The sequence below is a fragment of the Sardina pilchardus genome, chromosome 2, assembly GCF_963854185.1.
Source record: "Sardina pilchardus chromosome 2, fSarPil1.1, whole genome shotgun sequence".
Classification (NCBI taxonomy): domain Eukaryota; kingdom Metazoa; phylum Chordata; class Actinopteri; order Clupeiformes; family Clupeidae; genus Sardina; species Sardina pilchardus.
The window spans coordinates 32,232,439-32,256,207 of record NC_084995.1 but is presented as its reverse complement, the minus strand read 5'-3'; the positions used below and the strand labels follow the sequence as shown (position 1 = coordinate 32,256,207).

The following is a 23,769-nucleotide window of genomic DNA, read 5'->3' as shown; positions in this document are numbered from 1 at the left end:
AAGTAGGGGACAAGCTGCAAGCATTTCCACCTAAAATGTGGATTACATTCATGCATGATTACGACATTACCAATGTTCTTATGTACCTCTGGTTGTGGTCCTTCATGTGCAGTAACGGCAACTAATGTACAGCAGTTGAACTTCCATAGAATGCTATGACAAAACAGGGACAATGATTTTATTTATAGGCATATATTAACAATTTATGTAAAAGTTTACATACATGGTGACCAAAGTGAAAATTATTGAGTGTAGTCATGAAAATTGCGGAAAAAAATAAATACATTTAAAAAATCTCATGTTGAAAGTACTTTGCATACAGCATCACAAAGCACTTGCAGGGATGCATTCCTCTCAGAGTAGCGTTTAAATCAATCATTCAAATACAGCTGGCGTACGTAAGTCAAGCATCTTCTAAGGCAATGGCATTGAGTGACATTTAGACACATACTGAACCTTTCAGATGGATTTTACTTGTATAGTATATAATCATAACATGTCGTGAAATTCTGTTTCCTTTAGAAAACTTTATGATTCACTATATACAAAATCTTTTGTTTTTCTTTCAAAATCAGACAGTCTGAGGTCAGGGTTATGTATACCTTTGATATGTCACTACAACACTTAGTATGATGTTTTCAATGTGTTTCAAATTGTGCTCTTAGTAAATATTCAGATACAAAGCGTCCAGTCAACTCTCAGCAGCTTTGTGCCATGGACATGTCCTTTCACTAGTGATGAGGTAAAATAATGTTCTTGATATGTTGTCCAACATTTATTTTGATAATTTCTTTTAATTTACCTTGTGGAAAAATAGGGAAAAAAAATCCACATTTTGAAGATCTCATCAATATTGAGAATCCATATTGGAATTTTGTTCTACGCATGCAACACCCACGGGACCACAGACACACACGTCCTAATATAGGCCTACTCTGCCCCACCTACATCTTGTGTTTCTGAGATAACATTTTCTTAATAATCATTAACACATTGCTTATAGAGGCAAACTCAAATGTTCACATTTAACACCACGTCCCTTTATATCACAATACATTTATAATATTCTGTGACTTGGCTGTGGTTATATCTCAAACCAAATGTTCTGTTTATAGCAAATGGGCACATTTGTATAAAATGTAAATATTATACTCATTGAATAATGTTGGATGATTTGGTTAAAAATGGTGTTGAGAATATCAATTATACAACTAATGGTTCAGTTGACTATTTACACAAAAGGCATCTGTTAAGTAGGCCCTGTCATATCTAATTGAGATTTAAAATGTAATAAACCAAATAAATGACACTTTACACCATCAAAGGAGGAGAAATTTATTTGCCATGAGCTGCTCAAATTTATGTGGGATTGTGTTCAAAAATCAAGATAAAGTCTATTGGCAAAACTCAACAGTGGCCTCAGAGTAAAACAACTTTAGTCACACACAATTAATACAGTGGAACACTTCCCATAGTCTCTTCTCTTTCCAAATCTATGGAGCCACGTTGCATTTGTTCAGTTATACACCTGTAAACTGATCAAACACAAAGACGTCAATTGCCATATTAAGTGTAATGACAACTGCATTACAAGATGGCATTGCTGAGTTTTTTTTTTTTTTTTTTTTAAGTAGACTGCAACTGGAGAGCTATTTTCACTTGATTTTGGTGTGGCTGCACATTTTATTGCTTGTAACAAAACTACATCCTATTGACCGGATTTGGAACTTCTAATTCTGCCGTATCCTGCAAATGGCTCCCTTGACATACAGAATGGATACTCGCTAATCGATATATGAAAAAAAAAGAAAAGAAAAAAAAACATTAAAAGTTGATCCCAGTCAAAATCACACAAGACCAGTGGCATGACAAGTCTCAAGGTCTAAATTTACTAAAATCTATCCAATAAATACGCTTGATTGCAATGCAAAAACAATCCAGTACAAGAACAGCTGAGAATCAGAGTACTGAAATTGGAGACACTTTCAATAAAGCTGGACACATTCAGAGCACTTGACTGTGTATTGGAACTGTAATATGGCGAGTCCGAATAGTTGCTGCAGAAGAAAACACTGTTCACAATGAGAGATCCGTCTCCACATAGTGTTAGTCGCCCACAAAACAGTTTCTACACAGGGTAAACAGTCTAGGCATTATCCAAACAGATGGCGTTTCAACCATGTCTTTCAAAGAGCACTCGTGAAAGAGCACAGTGATGTGTTTATGACAAACAGATAATGTGTACCTTATATAACAAGAAATGTAGCAATACATCAAGGTTAATACTGCAGTAAGCAGACAAACTGGAGCAGTACACTGCCAGAAATTAGACTGACACATAGATAAAAAGATATGTACATAGCAAGATGGTTAAATATATTGTTTATTATAGTACTTCATTTACACTCCACGACTTAGTTTTCTGTGATACATGTACTAGAAATCCTGTTACAATTGTATATAACAATGCAATAATACAGTGCAGATAAATGCAATAAATTATATGGGAAGGATGGGTGCTATCTCCTAGGCTTGCTCTAAGCTATCGTGTAATGTTCCGCCTATCTAAAAACAAAGCTCTCGTTCTCAGTGATCGGTCAAAGAAACTTGACTCCATGCCAACTGGAAGACACTTGTGGTCTATTTGAATGTCTGCAGTTGTTTGTGGGAATCAGGAGAAACAAACCGAAGAGCATAAAAATGGGTTGTGCAAGTCAGACTAAATGCTTGTACCAAATGGAGTAATTTACACTGAATTATATCAGGGGGGGTGGGGGGGGTGGGGGGGGGATAATATGGTTACTCAAATATGGGTAGTTGTGCAAAACCTGGGTTGTGGTTTCAGATGAGACAGCTTTGTGTCAATGTCCTCAAAATGAACGCCTTGCAAAGTGCAAAGTTGTGCAAATTTCACAGTATTTTGAGGAGGAATTGAGTTTCATTAGATGTCAATATAGTTAAATTCATGGTGCTTTTTGACCAACCTTTTAGAAGTGTAACATACTGCATTTCTGTGTTGGTCCATCATACGATATAGAAATACTGGTATAGAAACTCCATCTGTTTTGCTGCACAAAATGACCACTTTCAGTAACATGGACCTTTTCATTATACAAAATGATCTCTAATAATAAAATTATCCTTGCATTATGATGCAACCAACTTTCTAAACATCATAATCAAGATCAAACTAGCAAGGTGGGAAAGAGAGGTATGATGGTGGTATAGTTATAAATGGGAAACCTAAACTCCGACTTTAATAACGAAGAAACAGGGGCAAAAGGCTATGGGCAAATATATGATTTTACTGGATCATAAGTTGGCCAGACCAACCTCCGGTACTCTTCTAGTTTGTAACAGAACGCCTGCTGCATGTGATCGCCCAGTGAGGTCAATTAAGTCTGAAAAAATGGAAATGGGTTCTGAGCACCCTCTGCCTGTCACAATTAATAACAGACGAAGATAATGAAGGCCTACTTGAAATTATACATCTCGTTTTTGTTCATGGTGGCATTTTGTCTTCATCGGGGTCATCAACCTGCAGAGGTGACTCAAATGCAGTGTGGCAGGGATACAAACGCAATGAAATGGTGTAGTGTCACATTGATGCCCACAGGTGGCAGTAAAACCTGAGATCTGGTTTGGAAGTGTCACTTGTTTGGACTTGATGAGAAGAATATTATTTCTATGTCAGGCATTGATTGAGTGAATAATTTTGATGTGATTGGAGTTTTGTTTTGTATTCTATTTTTTTGTATGTTCGTTTGTTTGTTTCTTGAATATATGACTTCACAGTATGCTGTCTAACCCTAGTTTTCCTGAACCCACCCAGCCCTGCTGCTTGAGTCGTCAACAGGCGAACTCTTCAAAGTTGCCTACAGTCGGGTGACGAGGTAGCATGTTCGACGTGAATCCGAGACTGTCCGAGTGACTCCGGAGTGTGTCGCAGGTGCTCTGCAAGACAAGAGAAGGATCGGGCGGGAGGGGGTGAAGGGAATTCAAATGCATTAAGGGAAGGAGAGGGAACAGGGATGTGGGGAGTGTTGAGAAGGTAGAGGAAGCGTTGGTGGCAAATAGCGCAAACCAAACCAGAGAAGAAGAAGAAGAAGAAGAAGAAGAGGAGAACCAGATGGATGATTCAAATGTGAGGGTGGCAAATGAGAGACAGACATGGTCAGGTTCCCAAGTGGTGGAAACAGAACAGCGTGTCAAATGTAAAAACATGATGATGGGGATGAAAACAAAAGGCACAAAGGCACAGGAAAAAATGTGTAGACATTGAAAGTGGAGCGATGCATTGTGGCAGTTGTGGGGATTGCATGACATAGCATGCAGAGAAAGTGATAAAGAGAGAGGGAAGGAAAAATGACGAAAGCAGAAAAATCAATAATGGAGGAGGGAGGGGGGGGAAACAGGACATGGTTTAGTTCTGAACATGGCCTCCTTCAACAGTGCCCTCCCCCACCCCTTATAGACACCTGAAGGTGCAGTGCAATCACGTTGACCCGCTTGAGCACCACCACTGTGCTTGTTTTCGGCACAGACTGATCACATGTGATTCTGAGACGCAGCCAGCAATCAGCAGCTTGTCCGGCAAGACGGAAGAGAACCATTTTGCCTTTTCCGTGTGTCAGGTGCAAGATCATTGCATGCAGACCCGTGATGACATCACAAAGGAATGCATCTAGTGATGTTATGGGGCACAGGTTCCATTACAATGCCCTCAAAAGTGGCCTTCCATGCTGCCGGCAAGCTGATGCGCACACGCCCTCTCAGCTCCAAATAATCCAGTACTTAGTTCTTGCATGTAGGCTATGTAATGAAGTGCCAAATACACAGCATGAAACAAAGCAACATTGGTTTCTTAGGAAAAATGAACTACAAAGTGTCTTAAAACCTGTCCTATGATGTACCCTGCCTTTACCCACTTCTAAATCATGTCCTAGCTCAGAGGAACACCACTTCAATTTCCAAATCAATTAACTAATGTGTCTGCATACCTGTATGCTGCTCTGGCAGGAGAATACCTCACTCACTCTGTCTGCTCTGAGTCAATAAACTCTTCTTATGCTAGTGAGGGGAAATGGGGCTGATGTTCCTCTCTTCTTTATTCTACACGTATTCTATGTCAAGGTCATAGTTAAGATCGTTGAGCACCACAATGGGAAATGGGCACCACTTTCATAGCAGCTCTTCCTGTACACTGCCCCCCGTGACCAGTACTGTGACCTGCCGGTGAGCCATCTGAGAGTCTTATTATTTGCAGCTACAAATTTTGCTGAGAACTCTAAAGCATATGTCTCGTTCTTTATGTTTCCCCATTCATATGCTAAATTATCAGTTTCCTGAACCGAATAAGAAACTTCAAAGTGGGCACTGACATTATCAGTTAAATGACAAGCCCAAAGAAAGAAAATCATCAGAGTTCTCCTGACCCTGGGGAGGTCAGTCTGCATCTTAAAATGCACCAGAAGTTTATATAGTGTGGCATCAAGTAAAAGGTTCATGATGGTGGCAGACCCTGGAGCCTCTGGGGCTTAGTGAAGGACATAAAGGCCTTATAGAAACTGAAAAAGCCTCCATACTTCAATTGAACTGAAAGGCTTGTCTACATTCATTCAATAGGCTTTCGAAGGAAGGCTTTCAAGCACTTCCTTCAAAATTCCCAGAATACAAGGAGAAAGGATCAATACATGGGCTACCGGTAAATAACATCCAATTGAATGTCATCCAAAAATGCAACACTTCTGCTGGCAGTATCATTTCTCCCTGCACAATCAAGAGTAGCACAATACAAAGAGAAGGACACTTCCACAGCATCTGCTAAGAATGCATTTAAAAGCACTTCAAATAAACATATTGTTTGGCTACCAAACAGTAGCTTCAATACCTACTCAAGCACAGATGCTTGTCGTTCAAAGTCAAGCTGAATTCTCTTTAGTTCAATTTCAGATGTGTATTATTTACACAAGTTTCCCATCATGGAAACCTTGTTATGCTGGTAATTTGGCTGGTGGTAGTCATCAATAGCCATCACACTGGTTTTGAACAGAAGGTGTAAATCAATTGGAGGGGAAATGAAATGTGAAATGGTGTCCAGAATGTCTGCAGAGGAGGACAGAGTGGGAGGGAGGATCTATTGTCAGTGGGGTGACTACCTGGGGGCATGATTGGGCGTGACACCAGGGCTGGTTGAGTTCTCTGGAAATTCCTGGAATAGACATGATGAAAAGAATGATGAGGATGACTGGAATGAAACTCAAATTATACAATGTAGAGTGTAACTAGAGTGTTAATCAAATGGCCTTTTTTCCCTTCTGAGCCATTGTTATGGCTAGGCACAGTGGAAATGTTGCTGTTGACTTCAGATGCATGAGCAGAATCACATTACACTGGCTCATTGTAGTCCAAACATGGAGCTACTGCTTGCCATGTTTGATGTGAGGGAGCAATCGGAATGAATTGCAGTTGGACGAGTATGAAAGAGAATGGATTCCGTCCTTTTTTGCTGGCATTCAATGTATGGTCATACCAATAAATTCAAATGTATCTTGAATGTCTACGGATTAATAAGCAAAGCACAAACTGACACACTGTGCAAAAGATACCTGAATATCTGAGCACTGTGTGCATGTTTGTGTGAATTTTTCGCGACACGAGGTCCATTAATAGCTGTAACAGTGATAGAATGATAAAGAAAATAGGAAACATGCTTAAACCCAGAACGCTGGGAAAATAGTCCATGGATGATCAAATGACATGAACACCAAACAGGAAGGCAAAAATCATCAATTAGATCAAATCAAAACAGACCAGTTCAGACCAATGACTTTTGCCACTGTTAAGTAACTGCTGTGTAAGGTGTATGGAGTAAAGTGGTGGTGTGTTATTCAAAACTAAAGTTTTGAGTTGGTGATAGTGGAGCTGGTTCAGTGACATAACAGAAGCCATGCCCGATTCAAACAAGGCAACTTCAAGGACAATTACCCAAAAGGTAATTGATGTTGAATTCAATATCTTTTATATATTCAACATTAATTTGAGTTGTACCATTGATACTCTAATGTGACTTCTCTAAAATTATGATATGACCCAATTGTATAATCTGTGTAAATCCAACAGGCCACAGTCCTTCTCACACTCTACCGGACATACAGTACTACACCAACTATACACTATATACTACACACTACACACACTGCATACTGTGCCAAAACACGCAAACATAATATACTACATCTATCATACGCCATACAGTACACTACACCAGTCACAGACTGTACTATACTGTACATCAAACACATTACAGTAATACTGCACATTAACACAAGCTACTGCATACACTATGTCAACGATACACAATATAGACTACTACACTAATCACACACACTATACTACATCTATCATGTATCATACATTGTATACCACGCCAATCACACAGAGTATATTGACCATACACAGTATGCTACACCAATCACACACAAAACATCAATTATCCACATAGTACTCCAATTACACCACACATACACGGTCAATAATTGACCATTATGCTAAACCAATCATACGACACGGCATACTGCGCACTGTGTTGTGCTACACAGTAGTGCACAGCACGCCTTCTCTGAAATCTACACTCACAGGGGGATCAAGACTTTTTTTTATGCTCTATTACGAATACAGCACAAATATAACATCTTGTGACTGTCATGATATAACAGCGTGAAGAGTGTGAAATGCTTTGTGTGACGCTTGGCTGACAGGGAGAAACGGAGGAGGCTGAGAGGATCAACAAAAGACTGCATTCTGACGTTCAAATCTGCTCACAGCCACCAGAACAGGCACCAGTCAGCGGCTTAGATTTCTTGTGTAGTATTATGGTCATCACATGGCTAAGTGGCTTTTGTGGCACAGAGCTCATGCAAAGAACAAATCTGTGAAAACATTAGCTGCCATGCAATTTGCATTTTCTAAACAAAAAATCTTTCTTTTTTCTTATTCCTTTTGAAACAATATGGACTGATTTGTGGGAGTAACCTGGCTTATTTTCCCCTTTCCTTTCAAAATAACTTATTCATGTGTGTGTGTGTGTATGTGTATACTGTGTTTGTAATGTCTATGTCTTATGTTCCATACATTACTTAAAAGATACAGTCAGGGATTTTGCAGGAAGCAGCGATTGTTTGTGTTTATGTTTGTGTTTACAATTATTAGCAGATTGTTTTGTGCAAAAAACCCTACATTACATTTGAACGAAGGACCAAAGGAAACACGCTAGAGAGGTAGCTCACCCCTACCTTCAGTATTCCATGCAGGGTTTCATTTTTGTTTGGGGTACAACAAACGCTGCCCCCAATTAGTTTGTTTCCCGTTTTCAGTGTACTCACAAAATGGGCAGCTAGTGATTGTGAGGAGATTACTGTACGTTTTAAATACTGAAATCCTACAGTTTCTCTCTGATTTCTACACAACATACAGTATGCATTTAGATTAATAGTTAGCTCCACATCCAATCTGTATTCTTACAGTTGGCGTCAGGTCTCCAGAGCAAATCTAAGATGCTTCAAAAGTCTCTTCAAAGTAATTTTTATGTACAATACCTCATTTCTTTCTATTGTGGTTCCCCTATCTGTAAAATGATTGATATCCTAAAGCCATCCCCTGTGGAGATATAGCTGTAGAGCACAATGGGTGGTGATGTCACAGTGAGAAGAGCCAGTATGGCAGTTTGTGCAGTCTACAGTCACTATCGGAGCTAGAACCTAACATGTAGCCAGCCAGCTAGCTAGCCAGTTCTTTATCATGCCAACCGGACATTGCCCAATTCTGACAATAGCCATAAACTTGTCTGCCAACTGTTTGTGAAATATACTGTACACAGCATGTGTTTTCTGTGGATAAATATGAACTAATGTCTTGGATAACTCCCACTTACACAACACATTCCACTCAAAATCAAAAAGAGCTTGACAGACCAGGCACACCAGAACAAAAACCAAGAGTGAAAGAACTTCACATTCGCATTCTAAAACACAAAAGGATTGAAAAGAATAACATCTCTTGGTATAATCCTCCAGTTTAGCCAGAAATTAAATAAATCAAATTATAGTTTGCATCTCTCAGATTTGGCACTCTTTATATAGACTAGAAAATAAAACAAACTTTAACATGAAAACATGAATCATTAGAGACTGAGGCAACCATGCGTGCACACAGACCATGCAGTAACACAGACCCACAGCTAGGGGGCAGTAACAAAGAGTAAAGCATGCTGATCTCAGTCAGACAAGCAGTCACTGCCTTGGCATGCAATTCATCACACTCATCAGAAATGAACAAAATCACACACCACTCTCTGCTTCAATAATGCATGCACGGGCAGCCAAGAATATTAGTTACCAAATTGTCGCTTGGACAGCGCTGCGGTCTTTTCTTTCGTATGAAATAACCCAGTACCTTATCCTTAAACACCTACACAAGGAGGGAGACATTTGATCCGTGATCAGGAAACAAAAATTTGCTGAAAAGTAAGTCCTGATGGGAGTGGACATGGACAAGATCTTTTCGTACCTCATATAAGTAGTCAAATATTTCCAATATTGTTAAAACGCTGGCTCCGATGAACAGGCCCATCTGTCCACCGATGTCTCCTGAACAACAGAAACAAAACAAAGAAAAGGTCAAGAGAGGGTGAAGTACAAGGCACAAAAAGGGCACCGAGCTGGAGGCAAATGGTCAATATCTCTTAGAACATCCGCACTGGTGACACATGCCAATGGTAATGATGTCTCACGGGATCGTAAGCGTCATGCTCTGTCTGTTGAGCTGTGCTCTCCCTGCCAGTTTGGCAATGGTGTCTGTCTGTCTGTCTAGTCTAATGCGCTGTCTGACAGTTTGGCCATTTGGCAATTCTTTCTGTCTCTTTGCCTGCCTGCATGGTGCATCTGGACCTCTCCGGTATGAAAGGTCTACAGTGCACTGCTACCGTCTGTCTTTCCTGTCAGTGTTGTGTGCATGACTGTCTTCCTCTGACCCGAGTCTGCTGTTGTTTATCAGTCTGTAAAGTACTCCCTATTTGCTTTGATCTTTCCGCTGTGTTGTGGCTGTCCGTCTGCCTGTAAGGGTGCGTAGGGCACAGCCAACCTGCAGTGGGGGGGGGGAGTCAGCTGGCTTGGCGCACAGCAAGAAGCATCAGGTAAAGTGAGGACACAACTCTTTCAACCTCTGCCTTTTGCGCTATGCTGTCTGTCTACCTGTCTATCTGTCTATCTGTGTGCTCTGTGGTGCTGCTGTCAGCTTAGCTGCACTGCCTAACCGAACCTACCGGTTCTCCGTGCCAGTCTACCCGCTTACTCTGTCTGTTGCCTGCTGTGTGTCTTGTGATTCCCTGTCTGTCTGTCTGTGTGGCTGTGGGTCTGTACTGCATCCCTGACTGGACTCTAGCTAATCGAGGGGCGTCTGCGTGCCTGTGTCTCCATCACGCTCCACAGGGGCGCTCTGTTTAACACAGGGTGACTCAGCATGAGGAACTGAAGATGAGGCTCATTAGTGAACCCTAGGCCTCTGCCACGCGTCAGAGCCCCCACCGACTCTCAGAGCAGCACCCCCAGACAGGCCTTTCACATCAATAGTGCCCCTCTTTAACAGTCATCTATTTCTGTAATGAGGAAGCAGCTATCTGCCCAGATGAAAAAAATATAAAGCACTTAAGGAGAGAGCTATTGTATTGCCTTTGTCTTTTTTGGCAATGATATTGATGAGTTCATTATAACCCAATCAATGTGTGCTTTAAATCCTTAATCCTGCTTGTGCGTTTGCACAAGGTATTGATCATAGGTTTGCATCCCAACTCATTTGTATATTTACGCGCAATTATGAAAACGTACTCTAATAATCAAGGGAGGAGTCATGAGCAGCTGTTGGTTCAAAACATGAGGCTGTCAGGGGAATGCTCACTTAAACACTGAAAAACTCAGAACTTAACATTGAGTTCTGGCTCAATATTAACAGATTAAACATCAATCAGACTTAATATTAATACATTTGTTTCCAACTAATGTGTTGCTTCACCCTATATGTGAATCAGGAGTTATTCCACCCCACTTATTTCTTAATCAACACAGAACATGTATGTGGATTTAAAAGGTTTACACTACAGTCAAGATTTCCTGTTCCAACAGTCAAAATTCACATTCAAAAGTTGGTTGGAAACCCCATCAAAGCCATAAATTAGAAACAGACTGCCTATCAGACCATGGCATCTCTTCTCCTACACAGGGCGGGGATGATGAATGATGCTGAATGCTGCCAGCAGAGAGAGGAGCATCATGGATGGTAATTTTCATGAGATCCCTTTACGCGTCTCTCCGTCCAAATCAAAATGTACGCATCATTGCAGGTTGCCCTAGCAACAGTGTGATTCTGTTGATGGACCATTAGTAGTCCTCACCTAGTAATCCGGCAAGCTCATATGCTTTCTTTTGCTCAATCTTCTCATAATTCAGAGCCTCAAAGAAGATGTCCATGACCAGAATGTTGTCCCTGTCGCACAGAAAATTACAATATTATTCAAACCACCTATATTGACATCAGTACTCATAATCGTGTGCATTATGTAGCATGGACTGCTATCTGATAATCATCAAGGAGCAAAAGTATGCTAAGAAACATTCACAGAAATACTACATTTGTGACCCTGAGTTTATCACATTAACATGTAATGGTTTCTCTTCTGCAAGACAAAAGAAACGATGAAAATGTCCATGCTTCGTGCTACTCACCCGATGTACTGTTCGGTTTTATTGAATTTCTTTGCCAGATACTTTGCTGAGGCTTTGCTGGGGATTTTCACCATGGACAACTCTTTGCCATACCGGGTCATGTTACAGGGAGTCTCACACACACAATAGTCATTGTCTTTCTCTACCAGGAAATCTGGAGGACAGTTCAAATTGGCGCCATGAAAAAGACAGAAGACTGAGTCAGACTTACTGCTGAGATCACACTGTCTGGGGAAGGGCACACTAAGCCACGTAGAAATACAGAGAATCCTAAAACAAACTATGAGGGCTGATTTTGTACTTCGCAGCTTTAACTTCGGCAAACGTATAAATATATTCATGATGTTACTACATTATTCAAATCTCTGTATGGGTACTTTAGAGGGTGCAAAACACACAGTCTAAATAAAACACATGGGTAATGAAAGCTTGTTTCTCACTCTTGGTGTTTGATCTTACCTAAGGCAGGATCAGCGCAGTCTTTGTACTGCTCTGGGGTGCAAACAGTAGAACTTCCTGGTTCACAGAAATAAAGCACACTCAATCAGAAAGACTAATAACGAGTCAATTGAGCTTTAAATTAACAGCGGCTGAAGTAGTATTTACAGTGATTTTAGTGCATGGATTCTTACAATTTTGAAAGCACGGCAAAAGCTACACCTGGAGTCTGGAGTCTGTACACATAGCTTCTAATTTTGTGAAACAGCGGGCATTTTCTCATCCATTTACAGTTTCTAAGTTGTACTTTTAAGCACAAAATATTTTGAACGTTCCCAAAGCAAAACAACAAAACATGGAATTATAACTTGCCCCCTCTGGAGAGCTAATTACAAAGGGCACATGGCCAGCTGTGTGTGTGTGTGTGTGTGTGTGTGTGTGTGTGTGTGCCGCTACCTGGCATGTGGACCATCCTGCAGTTGCAGTTCTCCAGCAGGTAGCGTGTCTCGCAGTCGATGCGACAAGCAGTGATGCTGTACGTAGAGAAGTAGTCGGAGTCGATGGGGGTTGACTTGCAGTCTCCCCAGGGCGGGGGGAGGTACTGGAGCTGAGACACACCACATGGTTTTTACTCATTACTGGAACAAGACAGAGGGACAAACTAATAATAATAAAAACAACAACAAAAAACACTGTAAACCCAAACAGTCATACTAACTCAAAATAATGATCTAACACAACTTAATCATTGAAAAACAAAACTAATTCATAGCCTTACTATGTGTATATTTTCCAAACTCAGAATTACATAATTTAAAGGGATATTCCGCCATTTTTGGAAATACGCTCATTTTCCACCTCCCCTCGAGCAAAACAATCGATATTTACCTTGTTCCCGTTCATCCAGCCATTCTGTGAGTCTGGCGATACAACTTTTAGCTCCAGCCTAGCATAGATCATTGAATCGGATTAGACCATTAGCTTCTCGCCTGCTAGCTTCATGTTTAAAAGTGACTAAGATTTCTGGTAATTTTCTCATTTAAAACGTGTCTCCTCTCAAGTTAGAAAGTGCAATAAGACCAACTGAAAATGAAACCTGGCGTTTTTCTAGGCTGATTTGACATGGAACTACACTCTCATCTGGCGTAATAATCAAGGCAACTTGCAACCTACTGGCACTACTACTGCTTGTTGTCTATGGGGACTATTTTCAGATGCTGCGTATGATATCACTGCGCCTTCAGTACGTTTGCAAGTTGCCTTGATTATTACGCCAGATGAGAGTGTAGTTCCATGTCAAATCAGCCTAGAAAAACGCCAGGTTTCATTTTCAGTTGGTCTTATTGCACTTTCTAACTTGAGAGGAGACACGTTTTAAATGGGAAAATTACCAGAAATCTTAGTCACTTTTAAACATGAAGCTAGCAGGCGAGAAGCTAATGGTCTAATTCGATTCAATGATCTATGCTAGGCTGAAGCTAAAAGTTGTATCGCCAGACTCACAGAATGGCTGGATGAACGGGAACAAGGTAAATATCGATTGTTTTGCTCGAGGGGAGGTGGAAAATGAGCGTATTTCCAAAAATGGCGGAATATCCCTTTAAAGAGCAACTCAACTGATTTGAGTGCCACCTAGATTCTTCTCACCAACATTAAAATCTGTGTTTTCAATATGTTTTATGTGTTTTTATTAATCCTAGTTGCACTAAATACTGTACTGTACCCACATAATTTGGGAGATGTGTCTTTAGGCTGTGCTTTGACATGTACCGGTATGTTTTATTCACAGTACCACACACGTCACATAAGTAATGTACCACTTAAAATGAATCTAAACAGATTATGTACATTAACATAGCTCAGGTGTTTACACCATAAGTCATTCTGAGGAATTGACTGCCATGATCCTTTGCTAAATGCCTTGGAATAACCAAATTTGTCAGGGTGTGCATTTGACAGCATTGACAGCACTTAAATTCTGGTGTAATATTGGACATGTATCCTTATGTTGAACACTGACGTACTGGTGGGTAGATAGGTGTGGTTAAATGTTGGTGAATGCTGGTAAATGGAGTACTTGACTCTTGTTGTTTGCATTTATTATTTATTATTTGAAGGTATCTTCCTTAAGTCACTTTAAATATAAATACCTGAATTACTGTTGCTTTTGCATTGATTGAGTGCATAAATCAAATCTTTCAACATCATTAGTTTCCTCAAACATTTTGAGTTAGTCTTGACTGTTCAGGTTTACAGTGAACAAACATCCAGCCAAGCAAGAAAGAAAGGAAGAAAGAAAAGTTGAGACATGTACAAAACTTTAACAAAATGCTTAAATATGCACAGAATTTGAATTGGCAGAGCAACAGTGGATCGAGTTGGTCAAAAGTAAAGTTACTGAGAGGACAAGGAGGGACAGGCAGAGAACATGCAGCACACTACGTATCCTGGGTCAAACCTGAAGAAAATGCAGAGACTTATGGGAAATGGAGTCATTAAGAAGATCTTAACCAGGTCAAGAGTGTGTTTAAGTATAACTACATGGCACACTGATGATAAATTAGTTAAGTTCTAGGCTACCCAGCTGGATTTTGCTTCTTGATTTTTTCCATCATAACCAACTCCAGAATTTTGGATTTATGTCTGTAAGGCAGTCAGATTGTAAATAAGTAGATAATGGTTATCTAAGCCAAATAAAGTGAAATATGAGGTGGAATGGCCATTGCAAATGGTCTGATTTCTATATAGAGTGATGTTGTAAATGTAAGACAGCCTTTTCAAGACATATTTGACTTAACATTTTACATGGATTCAACAATAACTCACCCTTTCCTAGGCAGTGTCAGTGAAGAGTATGGCATATAAAACTGCTTGTCAGAACGTGCCCTTTTCTGACATTTACGGACCAATACCACTACTGCACCTTCAGTCATTTGATCGAGCCATCATTCAGACTAAAATATCTAGCCTCTAACCAGCCCCAAAGATTTTGGCAACAGTCAAATACTTTTATATTGGCCTTACTGAAATAGTTGAACAGTGTACAGTGTCACTAAAGACAATCCCAACAGAACACAGATGGGGAGGATAACAAGTAGGCTACATTTTGATGACCAAGTTTGGGGGTGAATCTCAAGAGAAACTTCTGAAAGGCTAATATGCCTGGATTTCCTTTTTAAGCGTTTGAAGGTCTAGATGCAATTCCATTTACTACTTCCCATGAGCACAAAGCAATATCTCTGACTTGAGATATACAGTATTATACACAAAGTACAACCATTCCACCCTATAAAACAGGAGGAATTGCTCTGCTCTGTGTTGAGTGTGGAGTGGAGTCTCTCAAGATACAAAAACAGCAGTTGGATACTGCCCAAGATACTGCCTCTAAACAGCACAGAAGATACTGAGCACCAGCATAATGCAACCAATCATGTGTGCAGGTTAAATGGATTAATGGTTACTTAGGCTACGTTCATTTGGACTGAGGGATGACAGCAGCGATGTCGACGACGATAATTATGGAGACTTGGATGGTGAGGATAATGAAGGCTATGGCTGGCAACAGTGAGATTACATTACTGAAAGCACTGAGTTGCGACGACTGAGGAGGCTACTGCTGCCACGGAGAGAGCCACGGACAGCGCAATCCATTCAGACTGAGAAGCAGCCAGTGGTGAGCGCGCATGCACTGCAGCTGACCAAGTGGACCACGCGCACAAAAGACATGTGCAGTGCTGGTACCCTTTGCTCTTGGCAAGTCACAAACGTTTGGAAGCCCGGGGACAACCCGAAACCCAGCTCGTTGGGAAACGGGGGCTCGTCCTGTGCGTGAATCTGGACTTTGACTCCGGCCTCATAGGAAGTCTCGTCTGGGAAGGGGAGGAAAAATGCTCATGCTTACTGTAGGTGGGGAAAGCACACGCCTGTCAGCTTCTGTGCTTTGTGTTTTTTTTTCACGCCGACTGAAGGACTAGTCTACCACGTGTCTCCTCAAATTGATGCAGCAATTCCTCTTCCTGCACAAGGTCTGCAGGTTCACCAGTCTAATGTGTCATACATCAGCAGAGCTGCTTTATATGCAGCACAGGTTAATGCAGTAGCATGCACATTCTGATTGTTACATAAGTATGAATGCTATGAACGCTAAAGTTCTTATTTGCATCTGAGCTGTTTGAATAATGCCACACTGTTCAGACTGTAGGATGACAGAAATAGTACACAGTCCAAATAAAGCTTCAGCCACATTAATTCTAAAACAACGCTCTTTTATCAGAGACAGCAAATTACTTTTCATGGCTTTCTGACTGCCTAATTAAATTAGACCTGAGAATACTCCTTGGTATTCAATAAAGAGGTTGATCGTTAAAGAGTTACGATTGCCATAACCGTTTAAAAATGCAGATAGCTTTTCCACTGCCGGAAATAATTGACTGATGTTTATTTCTCATCACTGACACGTTTAATGGGTTCTTTTCATGTATGTTATACATTGTAAACGGTGTAATTTACTTTATCTGCACTACCAGAGCGGTTAGACAAAGCACACAGCAGATCCATTAACAGTGTTATGATTCATTCTGTGTACACACTGTTGCATAGAGATGCAATTTTTGTTTTTGCTCCCGTTTTGGCTGGTAATGAAAGAAATTACTTTCTTTAGACTAAACTAGACGGTCTAAAAAATCCCAGTGTTTAAGAACGCAGTCTTTCCTTTGGATACTCAATGTTGTTATATTAATTTCTCATCCATGTTATACCAAAGTACCAGTGGTCCAGGAGAGATTAAAGAGCGAAGGAGCTAAATCAGCAACAAAAAAAGGTTTCCCTCCACAGAAGCACTTTCTTATTCTACACTGTCATGTAATGGAGATATTGATCCTTCACTACGGTAGAGGAGGCATTTGACCTTGGGGAGCATGGAGTGAAATTGATTTAACTAATTCCCCATGGGTTTATTGAAGAGGCAATACATTTACTGGTCAATTTGTGATGGATGGAAAATGATTCAAGCATACCAATGGTTCCCACTCGGACCACTTCCTTAATTAGCCAAGGTTTCAAGGAAATCCGTCTGAAATACCTTTAGTGTTACTGACAGACCCAACAATCTGACATTGATAGAAAAATGACGGAGGTATGAAAATGGTGAAAAGTTAATTACGTGTAGAGTGTATGGCGTTAAAGCAAATGCAGTGGCCGAATAGTGTCATACAGGCTGAGGCCGCGGCCTGTTATTCCCCACCTGCTTCACAGCATTCTTGAGGCATACTGCTGGAATGGTGTGGGGAAAATCAGCCATTGGGGGAATGTCCAAGCAGAGCCACTTTTGATCAATGCAAAATTCCAGTTAATTAAAGAATCAGTCAAGGTGCCACAGGAATGCATGGGCAGCAGAACGATCTGTGAGGTAAACTTTCAGTCTTATTCTCTCCTTACTTGCTCATTATTTAAATACAATTCTGCTTAAGTTGTTACTGTCCACACATACAACTGCATGGTGCATGTTAATACAATTTGAGCTTAAGCTGTTACATCAAATGTCTACTTTTGGACATTTGTATAACCTTCCAAATGTTTCAGTATCAACTGAGGATTCTGATTGTTGTAGAATAGTACTACGAGTACAGTTAGTTCTAAGGTTTTATGTTGATGTCAGGATCTACAGGACATACAGTAAGTCAAAACCAGGATAATTGCAGGACATATCTGGTGGCATGGAATGTGTACATAAATATAGAGCGTACCTTGGTAAGTTTGTCCATGTGGCTCTGGACATTTGTTTTGTCATGAATTAAGAATTGTAGTATGTTTTCCTGAAGAAAACATCATCAATCTAATAGTTGGTACATTTTATTAGATAGGATTGAAGTGCAGATTAAAAACATCTTTGATTTTGTATAAATACTATTATAGTCTTTACAGAGCACATGGAGTATGAATGGCACATGGTAACCTTAAGGCAACTATTTGATATATCATACCTGTGGATGCTACTAAATTCAGAAATGAGACACTGTATACAGATTAACATGGTCATTGCTCTGTATGATATAACAGAGAAATGGCATGTTGGCACTTAGCATTTAACATTAAACTAGACTTCAGGTTGCAACTAGGACAGTGTTACTACAGCATGAATGTAAGTATGAAAAAGTACTGTGTTTTTGTGATAGTTTGTAGGTAAACCCTATCAAAGTAATAATGGTTATTCAATATAATGTGTTACCTAACATTATATTTTCATCCAGCATCAATGCCCAGAATACCTTTCAACCGAATGCTCCATTTGTCTTCAGGTTTGAACAATGAAGAAGTGGGAAGGGAGGGGAAGGGCTTAGAACATAGACAAGCAGAGCTAGAGGCTGGGGGGTATGTGCTGTAGGCTGAGCATTAGGTACCAGTTGTTGCTGACATGACACAAAAGTTTGAAAGCCAGGGGGCACACCAAATCCCAGCTGGTCTATGAAGGGCGGCTCATCCTGGCTGTGGATCTGAACCTTGATGCCTGCTTCGTAGGATGTTTCGTCTGTGAATATAGCACGCCAGAGAATTTACGTCACTTGTACTAGAAAATCAGAGCGTGTTGCTGACTGCAGGCTATGTGTTGGCTTTACGTAACTCCACACACTATTGGAAAGAGTACTGTATGTCTTATGAAAATGTTGTGCGGTTGTGCCACACGGGGAAAGTCGGAGTGTATGATGTTTATCACAGATACTTTAAAATGACTATTGTGAAAAGTCTGAATATCAAAATGCAAGAGAGTTTATGTTCATGCTTTCTATTTCTTAAAGATGCCTCAATGTATAATCTTAATAACAACAATTAAATACAAATAATCTTTGTCTTGTTATAGGAAAGAAAACACAGAGTTGGAGGGAATTGGGAGTTATATCATTCAAAGGTGTAAATAGCACAAGGCTGCCGTGACTTAATGTGCAGCATTTGGTTATGAGTACCTATCAATGCCATTAACTCTAATAGGTTTATAGCACTATTAGATGTTCATATCATATCTACACAAAAGTGACTGAAATTGCATTCATAACCCTGCTCTGAAAATTGCATTCAATTACAAATTAACAAAGCCCAAGGGTATCTGATTAAAACGGCTTGAGCCTTTTTCAGTTTCTCCCCCGCTCTCTCATATCGACAAGGTGCCCTTTGCCGAATGAGAATGTGTTCCCTTGTAGTTTTGCATGGTGAGGGTTTAATTTGAAACAAAAATATGAAAAGACGCTCTTTTTCATTTGTTGGCTGCTGTTTCATTTTGAGCTTCTATTAAAGGAAAATAACAGTTACTTCGACTTTTGACATTTCCATTAAAACAAAAATGGTACTACAGAGAAATATTAAAAACAGTTGAAATTAAACAGGCAACACTCTTCCTGAATTACCCTGCTCTATGCAAATCAATATTCCTCTAATAAATAAGCGTGCCATAAAAGAGCCATTACAGTAGTTGTTTTTTTCCATAGCAATCATTATATGCAGAATTCATAATCGAAGTCACAGTTAAATCACAGAGTTGTCTGAACCGCTCGTGTCAGGACCTACAAATGTTTTAGTCTCATTTGGATTATTTTCAGAGTTTACAACAACATGCTAATTAATTTGCATTTTAAGTAGCTTTTTCCTCAGTGGTTTAGATTACAGCTAATCCTGTGATTAATGCATCCAGGACTGATTCAATTAATATGATTGACACGCAGATACAAAAGACAAATAATCATTCCATAGAGATACTGTTTCTTTACCATAATGTGTAAATGTTTGTAATGCCAAGATCAATGAGATTTACATTCTATAAAATATCTGCTAACTCAACCCCCAACCAAGTCATTTGATGTTATGTATACAGTACCTTACAGTAACTCAGTCAAAGCAACAAGATGACACTAATAGGTTGAGGAATCAAATAATCTGTGTATAAGTGTATGCTCTCCATTACGCAACGTATGCTACATGTCAATATCATTTTCAAAAAGCCTTATGCTAGGGATCGTTTTCTTCAGTAGAAAATGCACAATAGATGATTCTACCTGCTAATGCACTTTCAGGGTAAACAATTAATGTTCCTTGAAAGAGATTTGTTGAAGTTAGTTGAATGTATTGGTCTAATTGCTAAGAACAATTGTCACAAGACATATATAGAAGCTGAATCTGACTAAAGAAAACCAAACAATTGACCTTCCCTGAAATGTAAGGACTGGGCTGCACTGCTTCGCCAGCACTTCGCTTGAATTTCCCCTTGGGGATCAATAAAGTATCTATCTATCTATCTATCTATCTATCTATCTATCTATCTATCTATCTATCTATCATACATGAAAGACTCTGGAAGGGCCTCAGTGAGACACTGCAGCCCTCTTCTATAGCTGTGTGAGTGACAATAGCAGAAGCAGTAGAAGGAGAGCAGCCTTCACCTGTCTCCCCCCAGACTGGGAGGTACTCGTCCTGTTGGATGTCCAGCATGATCTCCAGCCCGTTGCCCGTGCCGCCCTTCAGCGTGGTGAGCAGGGGGTTCCCGTCCAAGCCCGAGTTGAACGTGTAGCACTTTCCGTATCTTGTATAAATCTGAAGAGAGAGAGAGTGAAAGAGAGAGTGAGAGAGACATCCCTCTTAATGTATGCACGGGTATACTGTACATAACCACGATAAACAAAGTCTCAGGAGTTTATTTACCCTCTTCTTTAGCATAATGGCGCAAATCATTCCATTATCTGTATGCAGCTTTATTGTGGAAGTAAAACAAAACATAGTTTGCCAGACTACCAGGCTTGACAGGTTATTTGTCACGATTTATAAGCCTGGCGTGGTATATAAGACAGCATGTGGGACTATAAACCAGCAGTGCATATCTGAAAAGCCTCTGCTTGGAATCGATAAGCGGGAAAACAATATAGTCCCTGCCTGGAGGCTGTATGTTGTAATAGATCTTTCTCTCAACATTAGTGCATCCTTTTGTTCTATTTTTGTATGCACTGCTGGTCAGTATGAATACAAAACTTTCTTTTTGTCCTTTGGAAAGGTGACCTCGCTTTATCTCCAAAAGCAGACGTTAGGCTACTTACTCAAAAAAATAGGTGACTATGATTTACTCTGCAATTCTTTTTAAAACACCCTCTCATTCCATTTGTGCGCAATACATAAAGAAAAGTAATTTGATATTTGCCACTTTTACCATTTGAATAATATAGTCTAAGTCAGCTGAAGAGCGCACTAATTCCTCCTTATGAGTACCAAATCATGGATGATTGCTTGTCACTGTGGATATACGCCTTCCTACAGTCCATCTCCTTCAGCTGAGGTTACATTGAGTGCTAAAAAATTCCTCATGAAAATATGCAAATGAGAACTACTTGACTTGACATGACTTGACGACACCATGACTTCAACCCTGACTACAGACATAAAACTCTGCTAACTCCGACCCAATTAAAGCTTCCTTCACTGTGGGTTCATTAATGAATCTTTCTAAATATAGGCATAAGGGGCGCGCAATATTACAACTCTTTCTATGGAGAACGGGCAAAGCTGATTTCAGTGAGGGGCAATATAGAGCCTGAGAGATGGCAATATCTGGAAGAGCCAGGGAGAGATGGCAACAAATGGGAAGACAGAACTATGAAAGTCGACTTCAAGTAATGAGCTTAGAAATCTATAAGACCAGCTGAGGAATACTGATGGCATGATCAATATCCTATTTCATAAATTCTTCTTTTTATTCTATATTTCATTCTGTTCTATTGATCATTTTTTTTGTAGAAGTTGTGTGAATCTCCCCAACAGAGATCAGGCTTGAGATGTGTAGTTCAATATTTATTACTCCCTATGCTTACAGTCCATGTAGTATTCTTCTGAAAGATTGCAAAAGTAATGCACTATTATTTGCCCTGCTTGTCCACTTGCTTCACTGCATCACTATATTTTATTTCTGTTTTCATTAGTAAAACCTGGCTAAGTATTTTTTACACAGCTATTGCACATAATGCTGTATAACTGCTACATTGTGTTACCTCCAGCTATGCAAACAAAATAAAGCATGCTTCCAAAGTTTTCTTTTTCTTTCCACCACTTACATCTGCAACTCTCCTACAAGGAAATTAAGATAAATAAAGGATATCACTTTGCATGTAATTTAGTATTGAGCATCTTATATCAACAAATAGGCTGTGATAGATAGGTCAAATGAATTGTTAGGCAAAATTTCTCTACCTACGGGCCATGAACTGGTTGGCTCTAGGACCCAACACTGGTGGCCTGGCCTGCCTCTGATGAACAGCACAAGGCTGTCCTCTCTATCTGCCCCTCCTCTAATGAAGCGCTCATAAATGTGTCTGCGTTCTGACAGTCTGAGACTCTGAACATGTTAAACCTTTAAATGCCCAATCTCTTTAAACCTTTAATTGCAGAATCTCTTTAAGTACTGTATACCAGGGCAAAAGGACCAGTTACCCTCTAAAACTGTGAGGGATATTAAAAAGACTTGCCGTGCACCCTGTGCCGTCTACAACCAATTACATTTGTGAAAAGACAGAGCAACAAGACAGGGATGCTCATTTAGATGATAATCTCCAAACAAATCCGGCCGTGATAGAAATCACTCTGAGTCAGCTGGTTTGAATCACCAGCTATACACTGGCATGAAAGGTAACAGTATGCACATGATTTGTTGTGTAGCTCACTATTTTTTTCTTTCATTTCTCTCCAAAGAAATGGAGTGGAGTTTCTCTGGCACATTCTTCAGATTTGTGGTTGTCATACAGGTTGTTTCCTAATTGGCTGGTGCAACACCCACACCTACTCAAAAAAAGGCAACGTTCGTGAGGAGAAGCAGGCACCTGCTCCATTCATTAACTCTCCATGCCATCAACAACTGGGCAAATACCCGCATGACACCCACTCAGTAGTGCACCCCCCCGCTACCGCCGCCCCTCCCCACATACCACCACCATTATCTTGATCCTGTCAGCATATCCACAGGAGCCTGACGGACACAAAGTAATTGAAAGACAGGACCACAGGAACCTAACTTCAATTGCATTCCCATTGGCTACTGGCCACCGCCCTGGGAGGCTTGGATCACTCTGTGGAGCTGGTTAGCCCATTAGTATTACCTCAGAGCCATGGTCTTAACCACAGTACTGTATGTGAGCCTCTCTGGACTTTTTCCATAGACTCACGACATATTCAATAAGACCTTTCAGTGCTGTAAGGGATGCAACGGAATGTATTGCTTTTGCATTATATATAACAACAAATATTTTTTTGAGTGGCAGTGACAGTGGCATTGATTTTATTGTTTTTGAAAGTCTCTACTGTAATGAAATTCAGGTGTACAGTCAGGACTAAACTGTCTGAGGCAATGACTAGATATTACCCCACAGCAGTCTTTTCTGTGCTTCCTTTTCCCCCCTGGAGTGCAGGGAGTTCAAAGCACCAGGGTCTAATGTAACCACGATGTTATCACTACTGATTAATGAGTCACCATTTCAAAAGGTCTCACTAATCAAAATAATGAATGCACTCGCACATTAAGGCTTTACTGAGG

At 40.2% G+C, this 23,769-nt stretch overlaps 1 protein-coding gene across 1 annotated transcript in view; it reads right to left on the bottom strand.

The window, feature by feature from the left end:
- Window positions 1–2,778: 2,778 nt before the first annotated feature.
- The window catches only part of asic1c (acid-sensing (proton-gated) ion channel 1c), a 93,878-nt gene continuing 72,887 nt past the window's right edge, over window positions 2,779–23,769 (bottom strand). The window contains exons 2-11 of the mRNA XM_062527274.1: window positions 20,642–20,792; window positions 18,614–18,741; window positions 12,672–12,822; window positions 12,237–12,293; window positions 11,778–11,931; window positions 11,447–11,538; window positions 9,568–9,647; window positions 9,397–9,468; window positions 6,159–6,211; window positions 2,779–3,954 (exon numbers count right to left, since the gene is read on the bottom strand). Coding sequence (XP_062383258.1) covers window positions 3,876–3,954; window positions 6,159–6,211; window positions 9,397–9,468; window positions 9,568–9,647; window positions 11,447–11,538; window positions 11,778–11,931; window positions 12,237–12,293; window positions 12,672–12,822; window positions 18,614–18,741; window positions 20,642–20,792 — 1,017 coding nt within the window. The 3' untranslated portion in view covers window positions 2,779–3,875. The remainder of the gene's footprint in view (window positions 3,955–6,158; window positions 6,212–9,396; window positions 9,469–9,567; window positions 9,648–11,446; window positions 11,539–11,777; window positions 11,932–12,236; window positions 12,294–12,671; window positions 12,823–18,613; window positions 18,742–20,641; window positions 20,793–23,769) is intronic.